Raw genomic sequence first — 16,377 nt, 5'->3', positions numbered from 1 at the left:
TAATGAACATCTGCATTTGTAGGGGTATCTGCTAATACTTACTGCCACCAGCCGGTGTTACTTCCTTTCTTCCGCACAACTCGTTTGCAGCACACACCATTGCAGGGGTAGGGAACGCGCTACCGGTATGTACTCCAACCCCGCATGTCACTGTTCCTCTCATTGTAGCGACATCATCGCTGTTGCAGTCGTCGGCATCATTACAGCAAGCTGATACACAGTCCCTAAAAATGGCGACTCGTAACAAGTAGCCTACTTCACACAAAAAACGCTTTTGTTACTTTTATAAACGATTTTACTTTAATATAGTTGTAAGTTTGTTGATAAAATACTTTCACCTAAAGAAGCTCACAAATTTTAGCACATTTGTAAGGATGCTTTTTCCACAAATGTGTTTCGAATTTTGATGTGGATTACGTATTTAACGAAAATCATATTTTTGCATTGAAAAATACGACTGTGCCAACTTACGCGGTTCCAGCACAGAGAGCGTCACAAGTGGTGAGATCAGCCACACAAGATCCTTCAGCAGCTGAGAAATAAAACAGGAGTAGGACACGTAAAATGTACAAATATAAACTATCCTGAATCCTTAAAATGACGTAAAATAACGGTTAACACTTGACAACCTTAATACTGTTTTTTTAAATCTTTTAGTGGACCGACTCTTTAAAAGTTACGTTGTTTGTTACGAAAAAATACATAAACTAAGGAATAGTAGCTCTCGACAAGATACTACTTACTTCCACCCGTTTCAGTTCTTCCGCAAAAAAGATCGCTGCCCGTACATGGAGTTGGAGTTAAAGTACCAGTTCCAACCATACATGATGCAACTGTAGCATCACTGAGCACAACGCCACATGCAAATACAACAGCTAACAGTGCAACTGCTCGTACTTGGCCCATGTTATTTTTTTGCATAATTTATAAATTTACAGTAATACTGTAAAACATTGGAAACGTTATAAAGTTTAGGTTAATTACCCCGATATTGACACTGTTTTTTAGTGATTTTTTGAACTTATCTTCCTACTTTTCTTGAAAAAGATGAGTAACACTATTAATTTAGCTTCAGAGCCTGTGTTCTACCACCATGTCTTTCCCCGCTTGTATAGTTTTAACACTGGCATGGCTCGACGACAGGGTGGCTATATTATACCTCGTCTTGTAATAATATTTTTTCACCTCGAAACAATATCAGGTGTTTTTCCACCGCCGCACGACTATTGCACAGCCGTAACCAAAGCACAGACAGTTTCCAAGCAACCATATCGAACCTTGTGACTGTTATCTTTTTATTTGTTGTTGAACGCTTCAAAAGCGAGACTTTCATTCAAACCCGATGATTCGATCAATGGATACCATATCTAGCAACTTCCATGCAGGTAGACTTGGTAAAAGCGATCACACCACTTTTAGCTGCTGCATAACTAGCATGTCTATCCATGCCAACTTTACCAGCCACACTTGCAATATTCACAATGCTAGCATTCACCAATGGTAGATTTCTTCCATATTCAAGGTTTTGAAGGAAGTGCTTAGTGAAGATGAAAACTCCCAACAAATTTGCATCAACGACAGTTTTAAAATCCTTTACAGTTGTCTTGTTAATGGGTGAACTGATTCCCCCTCCAGCACAGTTCACTAGCACTGTACTGGGAGCAGAAAATTGTGAAGAAATAGTCTTGAACGCATCAATAGCAGTAGTTTCATCTGCAACATCACCCGTAAACATTTTAACAGATTTTGCATGGTCATGTCCAAAATCGTCAAAGGTTTTGGATAGTAAATCCTGGTTTTTATCCACCATCAAAACTTTTGCTCCTTCTGCTAGGAAATGGAAACAAACTGCTTTTCCAATCCCACTTGCAGCTCCAGTGACCACTACTACCTTGTTGGCTAAAAGTCCTGACATGTTTTTTTTGCAAATTGTTTTCCGTGGGTGGTATTTTGATCTGAATTTTTTTGGACAACAATCAAACAAAATATATTGTTTTTTATAGTTAATCAGTTTGTTTGTACCTGTAAGTAGTTAACGTAAGTCGCGTTTCCGAAACGCTCGAAATAAATATTGCCTGTTATGCAACACACAGTCAGTCAGTCAGACACGAAAACGCACGTTTTTTATTACACAATCCCTCGTTTTTGCATATGTTTCACGTTAAAATTAATTTGTTTTCTCGTTTTTGTTGCATTAAACTAACCTTCTGTCTTGCAGAAATTGGTAAAATGTGGGTTGTTATTTGTTTCTGTTATGTCATGTGCAAGAAAAAGAGATTTGTAAACAAAAAGGAGATTTGACAAAGTACGGATAAACAACAACCTTTTGCGACCACAAAACACATAGGTATTATGAATAAAAAAATATTTTAATAACTTTTAACCTATAATTAAATTTATAAAACAATCTACTTGTAAAATTAAGAAAGAATAACATTTGCATTGAGTAATTTTATTTTTTACGTTTATTTTCAATTTAAATTCGATGACAAAGAGAATGGTTATAGAACGTCGTCTGATTGGTTGAAAGTGTTCATCCGCAGTATTGCGATTTTTCAAGGTCGTTCGTTTTCATTTTTGCTGGGCGCTTGCAGTGTTGCAAATATAGCATTTTTGTTACTGGATTCAGCATTTTTTGAAATCATTTAGCAGTAAAAATTAGTATTCAGCAGAAAAAAGTGACATCACAACAGAATATGTAGCGTTTTTGGCAAGAATTTTAGGGTCTGGTGTACTTTCTTGACCAAACGCAATAACTTCCGAACCCTATGACGTAACCTTACGATATTGATATATAATGAACTACGTCATAACCCGGATACGTCACACACATAATGACGTCACTATGACGTCATCATAAAATTTTACAGGCCTTCTAAAAAACGCCATTTTGTGAAATACTCATCGTAGCGAGCCCAAACTTTATACATGACGTCATCACACCTTCTGATGACGTCATGCAAAAAATGACGTCAATCGCTCATCATTAACACAACTTTTTGACACCTTAAACTAAGTTAACCCTGTGACGCGAACAGCGCAAGCACAACAGTCGCGTCTCTGCCGTAAAATAGGAGTAAGGTACCATTCAACACAAATTTTACGACAAAACAGCCTCCTTTTGCCCAAAAGCGTCACAACAAAAGCAGTTTTCTCGCCTTTTCTTCTTCTTCTGACATTGACAAATATTATTAATACAAAATATACTAACTTATGCATTTAAAAACTCCTTTTTTGAAACCTGCTTTTTCAAGAGATTTATGTTTGACTACACTGAATGGTTGGCCACGTTGGAATTACATTTCATTTTTGACCCATATTTCTTGAAGATAATCAACACTTGTTGAGAATAAAAAAACCCATGAAAAATGAAGTCGTTGTTCATGATAGAAATGAATTGCCAAACCTTTCGGGTGAGCTTATGTGTTATATAGAGTTTGAGTTTTAAAGTTTGATAAACACTAATGTAAATAAGTTAAAAAGGTGCCATTGATGTATGGTATTTAAGTAAGCTGGTTAGCCCAAGTGGTAATTATAAAAAAGACTATCTTTTTTGGAAAGATTTTGATTGGTACCAACATACATAAAGCTATGACTAAAATTTACAAACAACTAAACTGAAATTATAGTTGCCTGATTTATGTAAATGATTGATGTTTATTGATATTGCTTTTTCCAAATATATGTATGCATGTGCTGATTTTTGTTGTTGTTGCAAAGGTTTGTTTTAAGTCTAGTCAGGTCAAAAAATTATTTGCATTGTCACGTCATTATCACAGCTCCTTTGTTAAATGGTTAAAGTAAACTGCAAGGACATAAAAAAGTGTGCTATCGAGTCAAGTGTCCTATTTTTTAAATGGTGGGTAAAATCTGTTTTCTGGGTGTGTTCTGCCATAGGATCGCAACAAACCGCACATACCTGGCAGCATGGGCACAAGCAGAAAATTTTCCAGAGGGAGGCAAATTTTGACAAACACATATATATTTACATCGATAGATTAGTCCTACTGTAATATATTGATAATTATGTACACATAGGCATAAAATATATACAGTAAAATTGCGTCCAAGATTTAAAAATCCCCATACCGCTATGCGAAATATATTAATATTAAGAAACTTAAAAATCCCAAGGGGGGGCAAGTGCCCATACTTGCCGTTTGTCCATGCCTGGCAGGGTCTGACCGGTTGCTTAAGAGGGTGGTTGAACCTATGGGTTCTGCTGGCCAAATGAAACTAAATAAAAACAATAAAAGCTACAATACATTTTAAGCTAAAATACAGATTGAAAAAATGTTTGAAATTTTAATTTATAATGCCTTATTTTAACCATTGTTTCTTCCCCTCATTTTAGCCATATTGCAACCATTAGATTTTCACATTTATGTCCTGTGTTTTTTATTCCACTACAAGGTGTTTCTATGTTTATTGCATCAAAATACATGTGAACAAACTGCAATAAAGTAAAAGAATAATAATCACATTTTCTTGCTCATTAGATATGGGCACTTGGTGTTTATGACATTCCCATGTTGGATCTGGTGTTCTCAAAAAGTAAAATTGAAAAACAATATGGTGTTTGAAGATTGAAGTATGGAAATCGGTAATTGTCGGTAAGATTCATGTTTGATTTTAAAGGGGCCAACAGAATTTTCTTGCATTGTAATTTTATTTGGGGACAGCTTGTTTGACAAAATGTTTAACCCTGTAGGTAAAATCCACATTTATTGGCAGTGTCTAATGAGACGTGTCTAATCATTTATTGGCAGTGTCCACATTTATTGGCAGTGTCTAATGTGTTACTGTATTTAATACTCTAAATTGTTTTTTTAGACATAAAATACAAAACATGCAGGAATAACAATAAACAATATTTTGTTTAATTTTTACCTTTACCCATTGGGATAGACATTTGTGACAACTGGTTGTGTTGTCATAATTTATTTGAAAAATATGTTTTGTTTAAAGCTAAAATACAAATATTCAGATAGAACAAACTTTCCAAATAGTTGAGTTTAAAAATGTTTCTTTTGGTGCTAAGTTTGTCATGGACATTCACCCATTGCTCTGGCAAACCTGAAGACCAAAAAACTAAAAAAAATATTTTTTAGAATATTGTGTTTCTGGTAAATAATTTTTTTGTTAATACTCATATTAAATTACCTTTACATTTTTTTCAAAATCTACAAAAATTTGAGCATTTGATAAGGTTCTTATTTTTAGTTGCTGTTGTCAGTGAAACAATTTGATATATTTACTAACTTTTGTGATGGTTTAATATAAATTATAATTACTATAATGAACAAATTAAAATAATATTGCACAGTTTATGTGGGAGGTGTAAATTTGAAAAAAATCATACCATTTTCATAGAAAGTTTTTAAAACTCTTTTTTTGAAAATTTGCTTAGGGTGGTTTTAAAATATCTCATTGGTTGAAGTTGTTCATTTACATTCCAAACACCTTTTGTGATGACTACATGCCTGGATGTGTGTCTTTTCAATCACACTGATATTTTGAAAATGAAGACATTTCACAGAATGAAGATGTCATCACAAATTAAAACCCTTTAGTCTTGAATTTTTTTGGTAGACTCATATATATGTGTTGGGTTTATTTTTATAAATGTTGAAAGAAGTCTCAAAAGTGTATTTTAGGAATGACATATTAAAATCACATTAAAACGTTTTTTTGCTCATCAGACTTTTGGTAGTGTTGGAACTTTATCATCACTCCGGTTTCTCCAAAGAAAGAAAATGCTGAGAAAAGTGAAAAACGCTGAGAAAGTATTCTTACTGAACAAGGTAATTGGCTCATAAAAGGCAGTAAGAGTTTGAGTTTTTTAAAGAATTTGAAGAATTCAATTTTTTGAAACAAAATTGATCATAACGGTAGGATGAATGTGCTTTTGTGTAATGTAATTGATTCTTGAAATGGAATATTAGTAAACATTACTGTTAGTGTTGTTAGAAAGTATATGTATGTATGTATAATTGGAGTAAAAATATTTCGATTGTTTTAAAAATGTCTATGGTCACATTGTAACTAAATCAGTAGAATAACTATATAAGTGCTTAGTTTGTGTTGTGATATATACTTTTGCATATTGATGATAATTGAATGCAAAGTTTTAATTATACTATTAACCTATTAGTTTATGATTCAAAATGTTTGTTAGCCATGGTTAATAATTCTGCTGAATGCTTATATGTTTTAACTTTGAAAAAATTTGAATGTTAGTTAAGAATGGTTTAAGCTGAATTTAGCTTTGAATTTAGCTGTAACGTATAAATTGGCTCAAAATACTTAAGGACCTTCAAATTGTTGCAACACTTTTGTTTAAAGATATGCTTTTTTGTGTTCGAGTTGGTAGCCCAATTTTTTAATTTTTGTTTTAGGGGATTATTAGCATTTAATTAAACTACACAAGAGACTATAGGTTTATAGGCTAACTATTTAAAGAGTTTTATTTGGCACAACAATTCATCTTTGGCTATCACATATTGTTATCAGATTGTGGACCTGTACATAAAGGTTCATTTGTAAGAATTCGTACAAATGTGCAGCTAACCTGTTTATGTTTTCCCTGGCTTAAGTGCAATTGCCCACAGCTCAAGTAGTATTTTTCTGTCAGACCTGATACTATTTAATTTTTTGGTGCCTGTAAAGTAGACACATTTTTTTTGCTGGTTTCTTTCTGTTGAGGTTTGTAATGTCTGATAAACAATATCTCTGCTGTAATTGTATCAAAGAAAATACCATGGAACTAGCAAAAACATGTTCAAACCTACATATCACACGTACTTGACATTTGCACACTTCACAGTTCAATTAAATCCATGTGCAACATAAAAAATAAAATAGAATACAATAAAATTCTAAAATCACACAAACACAGTAATTATGATGCATTAAAATCCACCAATTAAGCCATGAACCAACCAAGAACCACAAGACCCATCATCACCAACATATTAATTTGTGCTGCATGTTCAGCACCAGATGTGGTTGCAGTTGTTGTAGTGGTTGTAGTAGTGGTGGTGGTGGTTGTAGTAATTGCCACAGAGTTGCAATTATCTGTGTCACAGCAATATTCAACACAATTTGCAACTCTGCAAACAAAATAAACAATTACCCTTACATACATTTTGACTTGAACACAGAAAAATACACATTGCAGAAACATAATATGTGATTCAATATGCTGTTTATGGTGATGAAAGCAAACTTTTTGCATTAAGTGTAAATTAACATCATAAAACCAAATGAAATATATTTGGTCCGCTTAAAATCAGAGCTTAAGTTATTGTTTTAGTTCTGATGCATCTGGGTAAATTTTAGTATGATTGAATTGTTAATATACATACCCATTGCAAAGCATGTTTCCATCGTTGCATTGTGCTGCTGTGCTGCAAGATCCTTCTATTACTACTGTAGATGTGTCTAAAACAAAGGCAGTTATGGGCTATGGTCATGTATATATATTGAAATGGTTGAACATGTTACAGTCGGATATTTTACTTTGATCAATTTGAGATTTTGTATTTCTAGAATGTTAAACTTAAGTTTAGAACCTCCACTTGTGGTTGTTGTTGCTTTTCTTCCACACATTTCTCCACTTGCACAATGCTGAAGAACCAAACTTCCAGTTGCTGCTGCACTTCCAACTTGGGTAGTTGTTCCAACCAAACATTGTCTTGCTGTTTGTGTTGCCACTGACAGAGTGTTACATCCATCTGCGTCGTTGCAACAAGCTGACATGCAATCCCTGTACATGATAACAAAATGGTTGTTAACTTTATGCCACTTTTTATAGCTCTTGTAATCTTAAATACCATTGCAGTGTTTTAATGACTATGAACTTTAGTAGTGTATTTGTATAAACATCATGGTTTTAACTGCTGTTGTCCAAAGGCTTACATTCTAGCATTTAGAAGTTAACAGGCTTTTCCCTAGTAATTTATTTGAAACTAATTTAGAAAATTCTGCTCCAAAAGTTGTTTTTAGCTGAACCTGTCAGAGTGTGATGTGCAAAGAGAAGGATGGTTTTCACAAATAAACTTACGGAGAAGTACATCCAGTTCCGCATGTAGCTGTTCCAGCAATACACGACCCTGCAGTTGCAACAGTGCTGCCTGAAATAAATCCAATGTTAATCATGTGTTAAATCAAGAGGGAGAACAGATAATACCTGTAGTTGTTTCAGTTCTTTGACATTGTTCACCAGATGCACAAACCATTGTTGTAGTGAATGCTGTAGCCGGCGCAGACCCACTTTCAGTGCTTGCTCCACATCGGACCACATCTATTATGTTCATGACAGAAAGACTGTTGCAGAAATCTCCATCATTGCAACATGCAGATGTGCAGCCCCTGTAAAATTTGCAAGGGAAATTGTAAAGTAATCGAAGTTTATTTTCGACAATCCCGTTGTTAATGTTAACGGGAACTTACGTTTGTCCAGCACAGAGCAAATCACATCCAGCTTGTGTCTGGCACGATCCCTCTGTAGCACCTGGAAATAATTTTTGGTGTTTAACAAAATAAAACATCGTTATTCGTTTGGTTACATGTTACTGGTGAACTGGTGAAAAATTTGTTGTGTGTGGTTGTTACCTATCAGGTGTAGTTGCAGCTAAACAACCAAAAGAGGCGAAATTCACAAGTTGGATTTTTTTGCTATGAAAGAATGTCTAGAAAATATCGACTCGCTAATCAAAGTTATATTTGTTTACCTCCTGTTATTTCTGTCCTTGCGCAAAGTTCGTTAGCGGCACAAGTGGTGGCTGTAGGAAATGCGGAACCATCCCAAGTTCCAGTTCCACATACAATGGCAGCTTCGATCTGTGCTACCATTCGACTGTTGCAGTCATCGGCATTGTTACAGCATGCAGCTGTGCAGTTTCTGTGAAACGTGCATATGATGCTTAAATTAGTTCGTTTTAACAATAAACTGAAAGCAGTTTCCGTTTGTACAAATAACGAAAAATATGAATTGTTGATTCTTTCGAATTCCCCCAAAACAAATCCTTCGGTGTTTGTTATGAGGTTTTTTGATATGATATTTTTTCACACTTACGCGGTTCCAGCACAGAGGTCGTCGCATTCTGCTTGAGTTGAACATGAACCGGTTGTTGCTGCACCTTAAAGCGAAAACAAACTGATTCCCATTAACTTGAAAGTTGTGCAAAATAGTTTAATTTAACCAGCGCTTTCTGATTAGTGGGGCACAACCGTATTTCGTGGGATGGCAAACTTGGTGAAGTCAAGTGGTTCGTTGTTGCGATGTAGTTTGTTATCGTTGATATTACCATTGCATTAACACGTAAATTACAACGCTATTCGTAAATTTGCTTTTGCTTGGAGGTGCCATCAATGCCACGTCACTAGTTGTCGAGCTATTTATGACGTCACAACACGTTTGTGACGCAATGAAGCTGGGGAGGGTTACTGTACGGTGGTGGTTCTCAACCTGTTTCACGCCATGGACCACCGTTCCAATTAAGTAAAAATCATGCACCAGTCCATTGTTTAATTTATGCAACGATGCTACAAAGCAACTGTTTTTGTGCGTGTCGGATATTATTCCTCCAAAAATTAAATTGGTTGCATGCTTATTCGGGTAAGTTATAGCTCAAAACCCAGTGATTGAGTGGCAATTTTTGTTAAACACAAGACTAGAGTTCTGGTATCATAGTTGTTTTTCATTGTCATTTTTTTTCGCATTCTCAGGTATACAGCAAGAAAACTTGTATCTAAATGTGGGGTATGAAGTTAATGGGAATAGAAAACAGTAAAACTGAAATTAACCACAATCTACTAAGCAATACAAATTTCCTTACTTGTACCAGTTACTTCCATTCTTCCACAAAGCGATCCAGCTGCGCAAGTCAACAGTGTCGCAGCATTTGCCCCAGTTCCACATCGCACTACATTACTCATCTGTGCTACTGTCCGAGTGTTACAGTTGTCAGCATCATTGCAACATGCCGATACACAATTCCTGCGAGGGGATAAAGTAGATGTGCATGAATTTGCTCAAGATTTGTATAGCAAGCTTTCTATTCTTTGCTGGAGTTAATAACTGTAGTTCAATTAGCTGTGTTGAGTCGCTGACTTACGAGAAACAAAACCTTGTACTACTGTCACCTTACCATCAACCGAAAGGTCGACTTTTTAATGTTTTTAAAATTAAAAAAAATGTTATCAAGGATATCAAGCAGATAGTGAAAATGTGAGACTAAACTTATGGCATTGTAACTTACGCGGTAGTGCCGCAGAGAGTCTCGCACTCGGCTTGAGTGGAACAAGTTCCTGTGGTGGCGCCTGTAACCAGAATTATATAATAGGCGTGTGCACACTAGTTAACTGTTAAAGTTACAATAAGTTTCAATTATTTCTTACCACCAGTAATTTCGGTTCTTCCACAAAGTGATCCTAAAGCACATGTCAACATTGCTGCAGTGGCGTCCGCCCCAGATCCACATCGTACATAAGTGCTCATTTCTTCCACTGTCCGAGTGTTACAGGTGTCAGCATCATTGCAACATGCCGATACACACGCATCTCTACAATAACAACTTGAATTGTTCATTTGTAGCAATATACGTTTTGTATGGCTTGCAAACGTGCACATAATGGTACGATTTTATGAATTTAATTATTTAGCATTAAACGCAAGTTATCCACAATCGGCTTTCACTTGAAGCATTTGGAGTTTTTGCCTCTGGTTATTACTGAAGATTTTATACAACTCCAAACGACTTACGTTTCGCCATTGCAGAGTGTTTCGCAATCTGCAGCAGCTGTACACGATCCAGTGATGGTTGTGGCTGTAAAGTATTACATTTTGTTCTAGTCATTCAAATTTTGATCAAACAATTAAAATTAAATGTCTTTTTTATTTATAATTGTTTGATTCTACACGAAATTGTTTATCTCTTTGAAAAATGTTGTGTTGTAGGCACAAGTGGTTTTTCAAGAAGGACTGTTAAAACTTTTTAACAACAAACTCTCATGTAATAATGAACATCTGCATTTGTAGGGGTATCTGCTAATACTTACTGCCACTAGCAGGCGTTACTTCCTTTCTTCCACACAACTCGTTCATGGCACACGTCATTGCAGGGGTAGGGAACGCGCTACCGGTTTCTACTCCAACCCCACATTTCACTATTTCTCTCATTATGGCGACAGTATCATTGTTGCAGTCGGCAACATCGCAGCAAGCCGATATGCAATCCCTAAAGAGGCGTCTCGTAACGACAAGTACTTGGCAAAAACGCTTTTGTTGATTTTATGTAAAATATTTTTTGAAATTGGTTCAAAATTTATATTCAACAAAGTTTTCAACGTTTAGATTTTACTTCAAGAAGATCCAAAAATGTATTTTAGCACATAGCATATTTGTGAGTATGCTATTCAACAAATGTGTTGTGAAAGTATTTTGAAGTGGATTACATATGTAATGAAAAAATACGGTTAATAATAATAGTCGTTGTGCAAACTTACGCGGTTCCAGCACAGAGAGCATCACAAGCGGCAAGATCAGCCACACACGACCCGACAAAAGCTGAGACATAAAACAGTAGTAAGACAATGTGCAATAAACCGTCCTGAATCCTTAAATGACGTAAAATAGCGGTTACCACTTGACAACCTTTCATACTGTTTTTTTAAATCTTTTAGTGGACCGACTCTAGTAACGTTGTTTGTTACGAAAAAATAAATAAACTACAAAATAGTAGCTCTCGACAAGATACTACTTACTTCCACCCGTTTCAGTTCTTCCGCAAAAGAGTTCGCTTGATGTACAGTTAGTTTGAGTTAAAGTACCACCAGTACCAACCATACATGTTGCAACCAGAGCATCACTGAACAAAACGCCACACGCAAATACCACCGCTAATAGTGCGACTTCTCGTAATTGAATCATGCCTAATTTTGTTTCGATAATTTGCCACAGTAATTCTGTAATACATTGAAACCGTTATAAATTTATAAGTTATTTACCCCGATCTTGGCACTGTTTTTTAGCACATGATGTTTGGAACCTATCTTCCTACTTTACTTTTCTTGACAAAGTAAAGTTAGACTATTAATTTAGCTTTAGAGCCTGTGGTCTGCCCCCACTCTCTTTCCCCGCTTGAATACTTGTAACACTGGCATCGCTCGACGGCAAGGTGGCTATATTATACCTATTCGTGTGATAATATTTTTTCACCTCGCAATAATATATGGTGTTTTTCCACCGCTGCACGGCATTGTGATGTGCACATCCGTAACCAAAGCACAGCCAGTTTCCAAGCAACCATATCGAACGTGCGACTGTTATCTTTTTTATTTGTTGTTGAACGCTTCAAAAGCGAGACTTTCATTCAAACCCGATGATTCGCTCAATGCAATACCGTTGACGTCTCAGCGTAACGTTGATACACTGCCGTTGTCTGTCAGGCTTGGAAAAACTTTTTATTAGCGATTGGATCTGACACACATTGTTACGAAATGCTGAAAATATTTTTGCAAGGCTTTCTTCCTCTAACTCGTGACTCTTTGCATTGTTCGGTTTTGTTATCTTTTAAAACGTGCGTTATTAATGTCATTTAATTGAACTATACTTCACTTAAACGTTTTTGTCGCGACGAGTTTGAACTGGTTTCATATCAATATTTTTGTTCCGCGTCCGTTGCTACGACCCGCGACCATTCTAGGTATTTGTATATCGCATACCGTAATGTGACTATTAATATATTTTGTTTGTCTGTAACTGGTTAAAACCAATTGCATTTGTAGTTAGAGTTTCATATTTATTAGCACAGGTTAATGACAAAACAAAAAGGCTATTATCATGGGCGCTACCAATGATAAGTTTCATCAGCATTTTAAAATTCCAAGGCGTTTTATTGTTCAGTCAGAAACTTATCCACTTTTGAATGTTTTTTTGGATGTTAAACTGTGACCCTGTTACAGTCCATCAGATGTTTTGTGTGTGAAGAGCTTATTGCTACCACTACCACTACGCCGATTTAAAAGGATACTTCACCTATTTTTCGTTTAATCCACTTGTTTTTCACACCTGGAATCCAAAAATGGGTTTTCGGAAATCTGTAAAACTGGAAATCGTTGGCGAAAAATTGACATTTTGTGTAAATCACAGTACGCCAGGCCCATTAAAGGCGTCACACCGAATCAGCCGGTCACCAAGCATTCACCACCATATGGCAAGGCGTAGGCTAGAAAAATCTAGCCTGCGGTGGGATTCGAACCCACGACAGGAGTCTTTCCGGGACGCTTCAGGGCTGATCCCAGTTATGAATTTATGTTCATCTTAACATTTTGTGTAAATTGACTTTGAAAGATTACGTGTAAAGTCTGATAGGACGTACTTCAAGTTACACAAAGCGCAGTAACCAAACTGGTAAACTATAGTTATGTTGAGTTAATTTTTTTTGTCAGACTTGTTATATTGTACACTTTACTATACTCCTGTGTGATGGACTGTTTTTTTGTGACATTAGGCATGAAACGGCCGCGGGACAGAGGAGCTAGACTGTGAAATTCAAAGGTTACCAAAACATTTCAAGCGTTTAAGGTCTTTGTGTTCTAGTTGTTTTGTTCGGTTGCTATGACTCGATCTCGCTATAAAAGTTTATGAGCCTGACGTAAATATTGTGTCTTCTTAATGGACTTCCTGCGTAATTGAAGCGTGGAACACAATCTCCAGCATTTGCTACAAACGTGATTTCGTCTGGTATATGGACAGCAGTTTAGTTAATTCAGTATCTATTTCATACCGAAAGACGTTCAGGTCCAATTCACTAATAAAAGGCTTGTCTTCTATCTTTACCATACATATTGCCTGAAATCTAGTTGAGGTAAGATTTAATCAACGAAGCGTGGTTAGCCACTTTTTTCTAAGTGAACATTTGTCATCTGACACTTATCTTACTCACCACGCGTGGTTACAGTTGAATAACGGTAAATATCACCAGGAACGCTCGTTTTGGTTGCGTCCGTTCCGGTCATAAAGTTTAGGCAAACCGTAAAATGAACGTCACAACCCAGGGTTACAGGCGCAAATCAAACGTTCAAACTGTTCATGTTTTCTACAATTGTCTTCCACTGTTCATGTAAAGAGCCATCCAAGAGTTAACAGCTTTCTGTCCTCGTGTAGCTTGTCCAAACTTATAAGTAACTTCCCTTTTTTTAGCTCACTGTTTTCGTTTTTCGTCTACCACTTTTCAAATATGTTTGAGATAAAAAACGGTGTTGCACATCAGTCTTTTTTAACTTGGTTTTGGGACCGAAACTTTTTGTGACTGTAATGTTTTCTAATAATTCCCTTTCTAATAGGCAAGGATAATTTGTTGCTTGGTGACAACATTTTTTGTAGATTTGCGTGGAAGATTTGTTGTTGACTCAATAGATACAACAATAAACACGATCACAAACACTATGAAGTACAGAATTTATTGAAATGCTGCATTGACATTATATATATATGTGTTCTACGGATATCCGGCATGGACGCCCTAAGTAACACTACGACACAGCTTACATTAACACACTTCACAGTAGGTTGAAATCCATGTGCAACGTAAGAAACTAGTTTAAACTTGGATATATATTCTCTAAATCACACAAACACAGTAATGCTGATGCATTGAAAACACATCGATTAAGCCATGAACCAACCGAGAACCACAAGACCCATCATCACCAACATATTAATTTGTGCTGCATGTTCAGCACCACCAGTTGTTGTTGATACTGTTGTGGTAGTTGATACAGTGGTGGTTGTTGTGGTTGTTGTAGGATTAGCACTCGTTGTATTGATTGGAATTGTGTTGCAGAGGTCAGAAAAGTTGCAGCATTCGCTCAGACATCCCCTAGACAAATAGAGCAAATACCTTTTTCACATTTTTGTATCAGTTTTACAGCAATTTTGACTTACGCTGCTCCAGAACATAGATCTCCATTGCACGCAGTTTGCGTCTGACACGAACCCACTGTAGCTCCTACGAAAATCAAAAATATTTAACGTTAAAATTTGTATACGGCTTTCGGCGAGTCTTATTGTTTTACCTCCTTCAGTTTCAGTTCTTGCGCAGAGTTCTCCTGTGGCACACGTGCTTGTGTCAGGGAACGTTCCGCCAGGAGTCAAATTCCCAGTTCCGCAATTGATAACAGTTCTTATTTCGGCAACTCTACGACTGTTGCAGTTGTCGCCATCATTACAACAAGCTGACGCGCAGTCTCTGTGTTAAACAACAAAACAAACAAATTACTTCTGGTAGTTTTTTAGCCGTTTAATTTGAAAATTAAAACAAGTTTTTACATCAAAGAAATAATATTGGTTTAATTTTGCATACGTTTCGTTGCTGCAAAGAGTTTTGCACGCTTCTTTGGTTTGGCAGGTTCCTTCTATGGTGGTGGCTAAATTAAAACGCAAACATTATCGCTTAAAAGTTTTATTTTTTGGACAAAATGTGACTTGATTTCTTTAACCAAAGGGAAAATTCCAGTAGTTTTTTAGTGTTGAAATTTTATATTTTTTTATGAGTTGAAACGCTGTTGAATCTTTTTAAAGAGGTCCGTTGAACAAATCCTGATGATAAATTTTTCACAATTGGTTGTTTTTGGTTGGGCAGCATAGGCTTTTCGTTTTAATTTTCCGTTTTATTAACTGATACTAGTGATTTATTACACCAAGACTTAGCAAACAACACATACTTCCGTCAGTGGTCTCTTCTTTCCTTGCACACAGTTCACCGGTTTTACAGGTTTTGGTTTTTGTAAGACTGTCACTCGTCGAAGAGCCAACGTCGCATTTTAGCTTGCTTTTAATATCGCTGACCGGCAAGCTGTTACACTTGTCTGCATTGCTACAACATCCCGAAGTGCAACCACTAGAAAACAACATGTTCATGCCTATGTGGCAGAAGTCATGTGTCATGTAAAAGTGTGAAACTTACACGATGTCAGCGCAAAGGTTGTCGCATTCCTCTTTGCTCTTGCACGATCCAACAGTCGTTGTAGCTAGATCGAGAAAAATTTCAATTCTTCTGTGCTATTGTTATAAAACATTTTTTGTTTTTAAATTTAGCAAAGGATTTTTACTTTCAGGATCAGATTTTGTTTCCTTTCGTGCACAGAGCAACCCTTCGGCGCAGTCTGCAGTTTCGGTCAGTGCTCCATCAGTGACTTCACCTGTTGCGCATGTTACTGTGAGCGCCATCGCTTTCACAGTTGCGCTGTTGCAGTCGTCCTGATCACAGCATGCAGATACACAGTTGCTAAGAAATGTAAACCGACATTGTTAGTTATACACCAGTACCAGAATCTATGAAATGTAAATCAGTATTGTTAGTTATACAC

The 16,377-nt window shown here is 36.2% G+C and overlaps 2 protein-coding genes across 2 annotated transcripts; both read right to left on the bottom strand.

Moving 5' to 3' along the window:
* Nucleotides 1-1,306: 1,306 nt before the first annotated feature.
* LOC145233401 (2-dehydro-3-deoxy-L-rhamnonate dehydrogenase (NAD(+))-like) lies at nt 1,307-2,090 on the bottom strand. Its single transcript, XM_080098122.1, has one exon. The coding sequence runs from the start codon at nt 1,913-1,915 to the stop codon at nt 1,352-1,354; it is 564 nt and encodes a 187-aa protein (XP_079954248.1). The 5' UTR covers nt 1,916-2,090; the 3' UTR covers nt 1,307-1,351.
* A 4,666-nt stretch (nt 2,091-6,756) lies between these two features.
* Nucleotides 6,757-9,997, bottom strand: LOC145234019 (uncharacterized). The gene is made up of 9 exons (XM_080098792.1): nt 9,843-9,997; nt 9,080-9,143; nt 8,736-8,905; nt 8,455-8,515; nt 8,192-8,373; nt 8,066-8,135; nt 7,575-7,768; nt 7,368-7,443; nt 6,757-7,112 (listed from the first exon to the last, which is right to left on the bottom strand). The coding sequence occupies exons 1-9, from the start codon at nt 9,940-9,942 to the stop codon at nt 6,926-6,928; spliced, it is 1,104 nt and encodes a 367-aa protein (XP_079954918.1). The 5' UTR covers nt 9,943-9,997; the 3' UTR covers nt 6,757-6,925.
* Nucleotides 9,998-16,377: the final 6,380 nt, after the last annotated feature.

Source organism: Phallusia mammillata, chromosome 6 (assembly GCF_965637545.1).
Source record: "Phallusia mammillata chromosome 6, kaPhaMamm4.hap1.1, whole genome shotgun sequence".
Lineage (NCBI taxonomy): Eukaryota > Metazoa > Chordata > Ascidiacea > Phlebobranchia > Ascidiidae > Phallusia > Phallusia mammillata.
This window is presented reverse-complemented; position numbering and strand designations above follow the sequence as displayed.

Excerpts from the sequence above, each read along its gene's own strand:
- LOC145233401 (XM_080098122.1), bottom strand. The coding sequence starts at position 1,915 with ATGTCAGGACTTTTAGCCAACAAGGTAGTAGTGGTCACTGGAGCTGCA.
- LOC145234019 (XM_080098792.1), bottom strand. The coding sequence starts at position 9,942 with ATGAGTAATGTAGTGCGATGTGGAACTGGGGCAAATGCTGCGACACTG. Across the intron at positions 7,769-8,065 it reads GGAACTGGATGTACTTCTCC|GGATTGCATGTCAGCTTGTT; the intron begins GTAAGTTTATTT and ends TATCATGTACAG. Across the intron at positions 7,444-7,574 it reads AACAACAACCACAAGTGGAG|ACACATCTACAGTAGTAATA; the intron begins GTTCTAAACTTA and ends CCTTTGTTTTAG.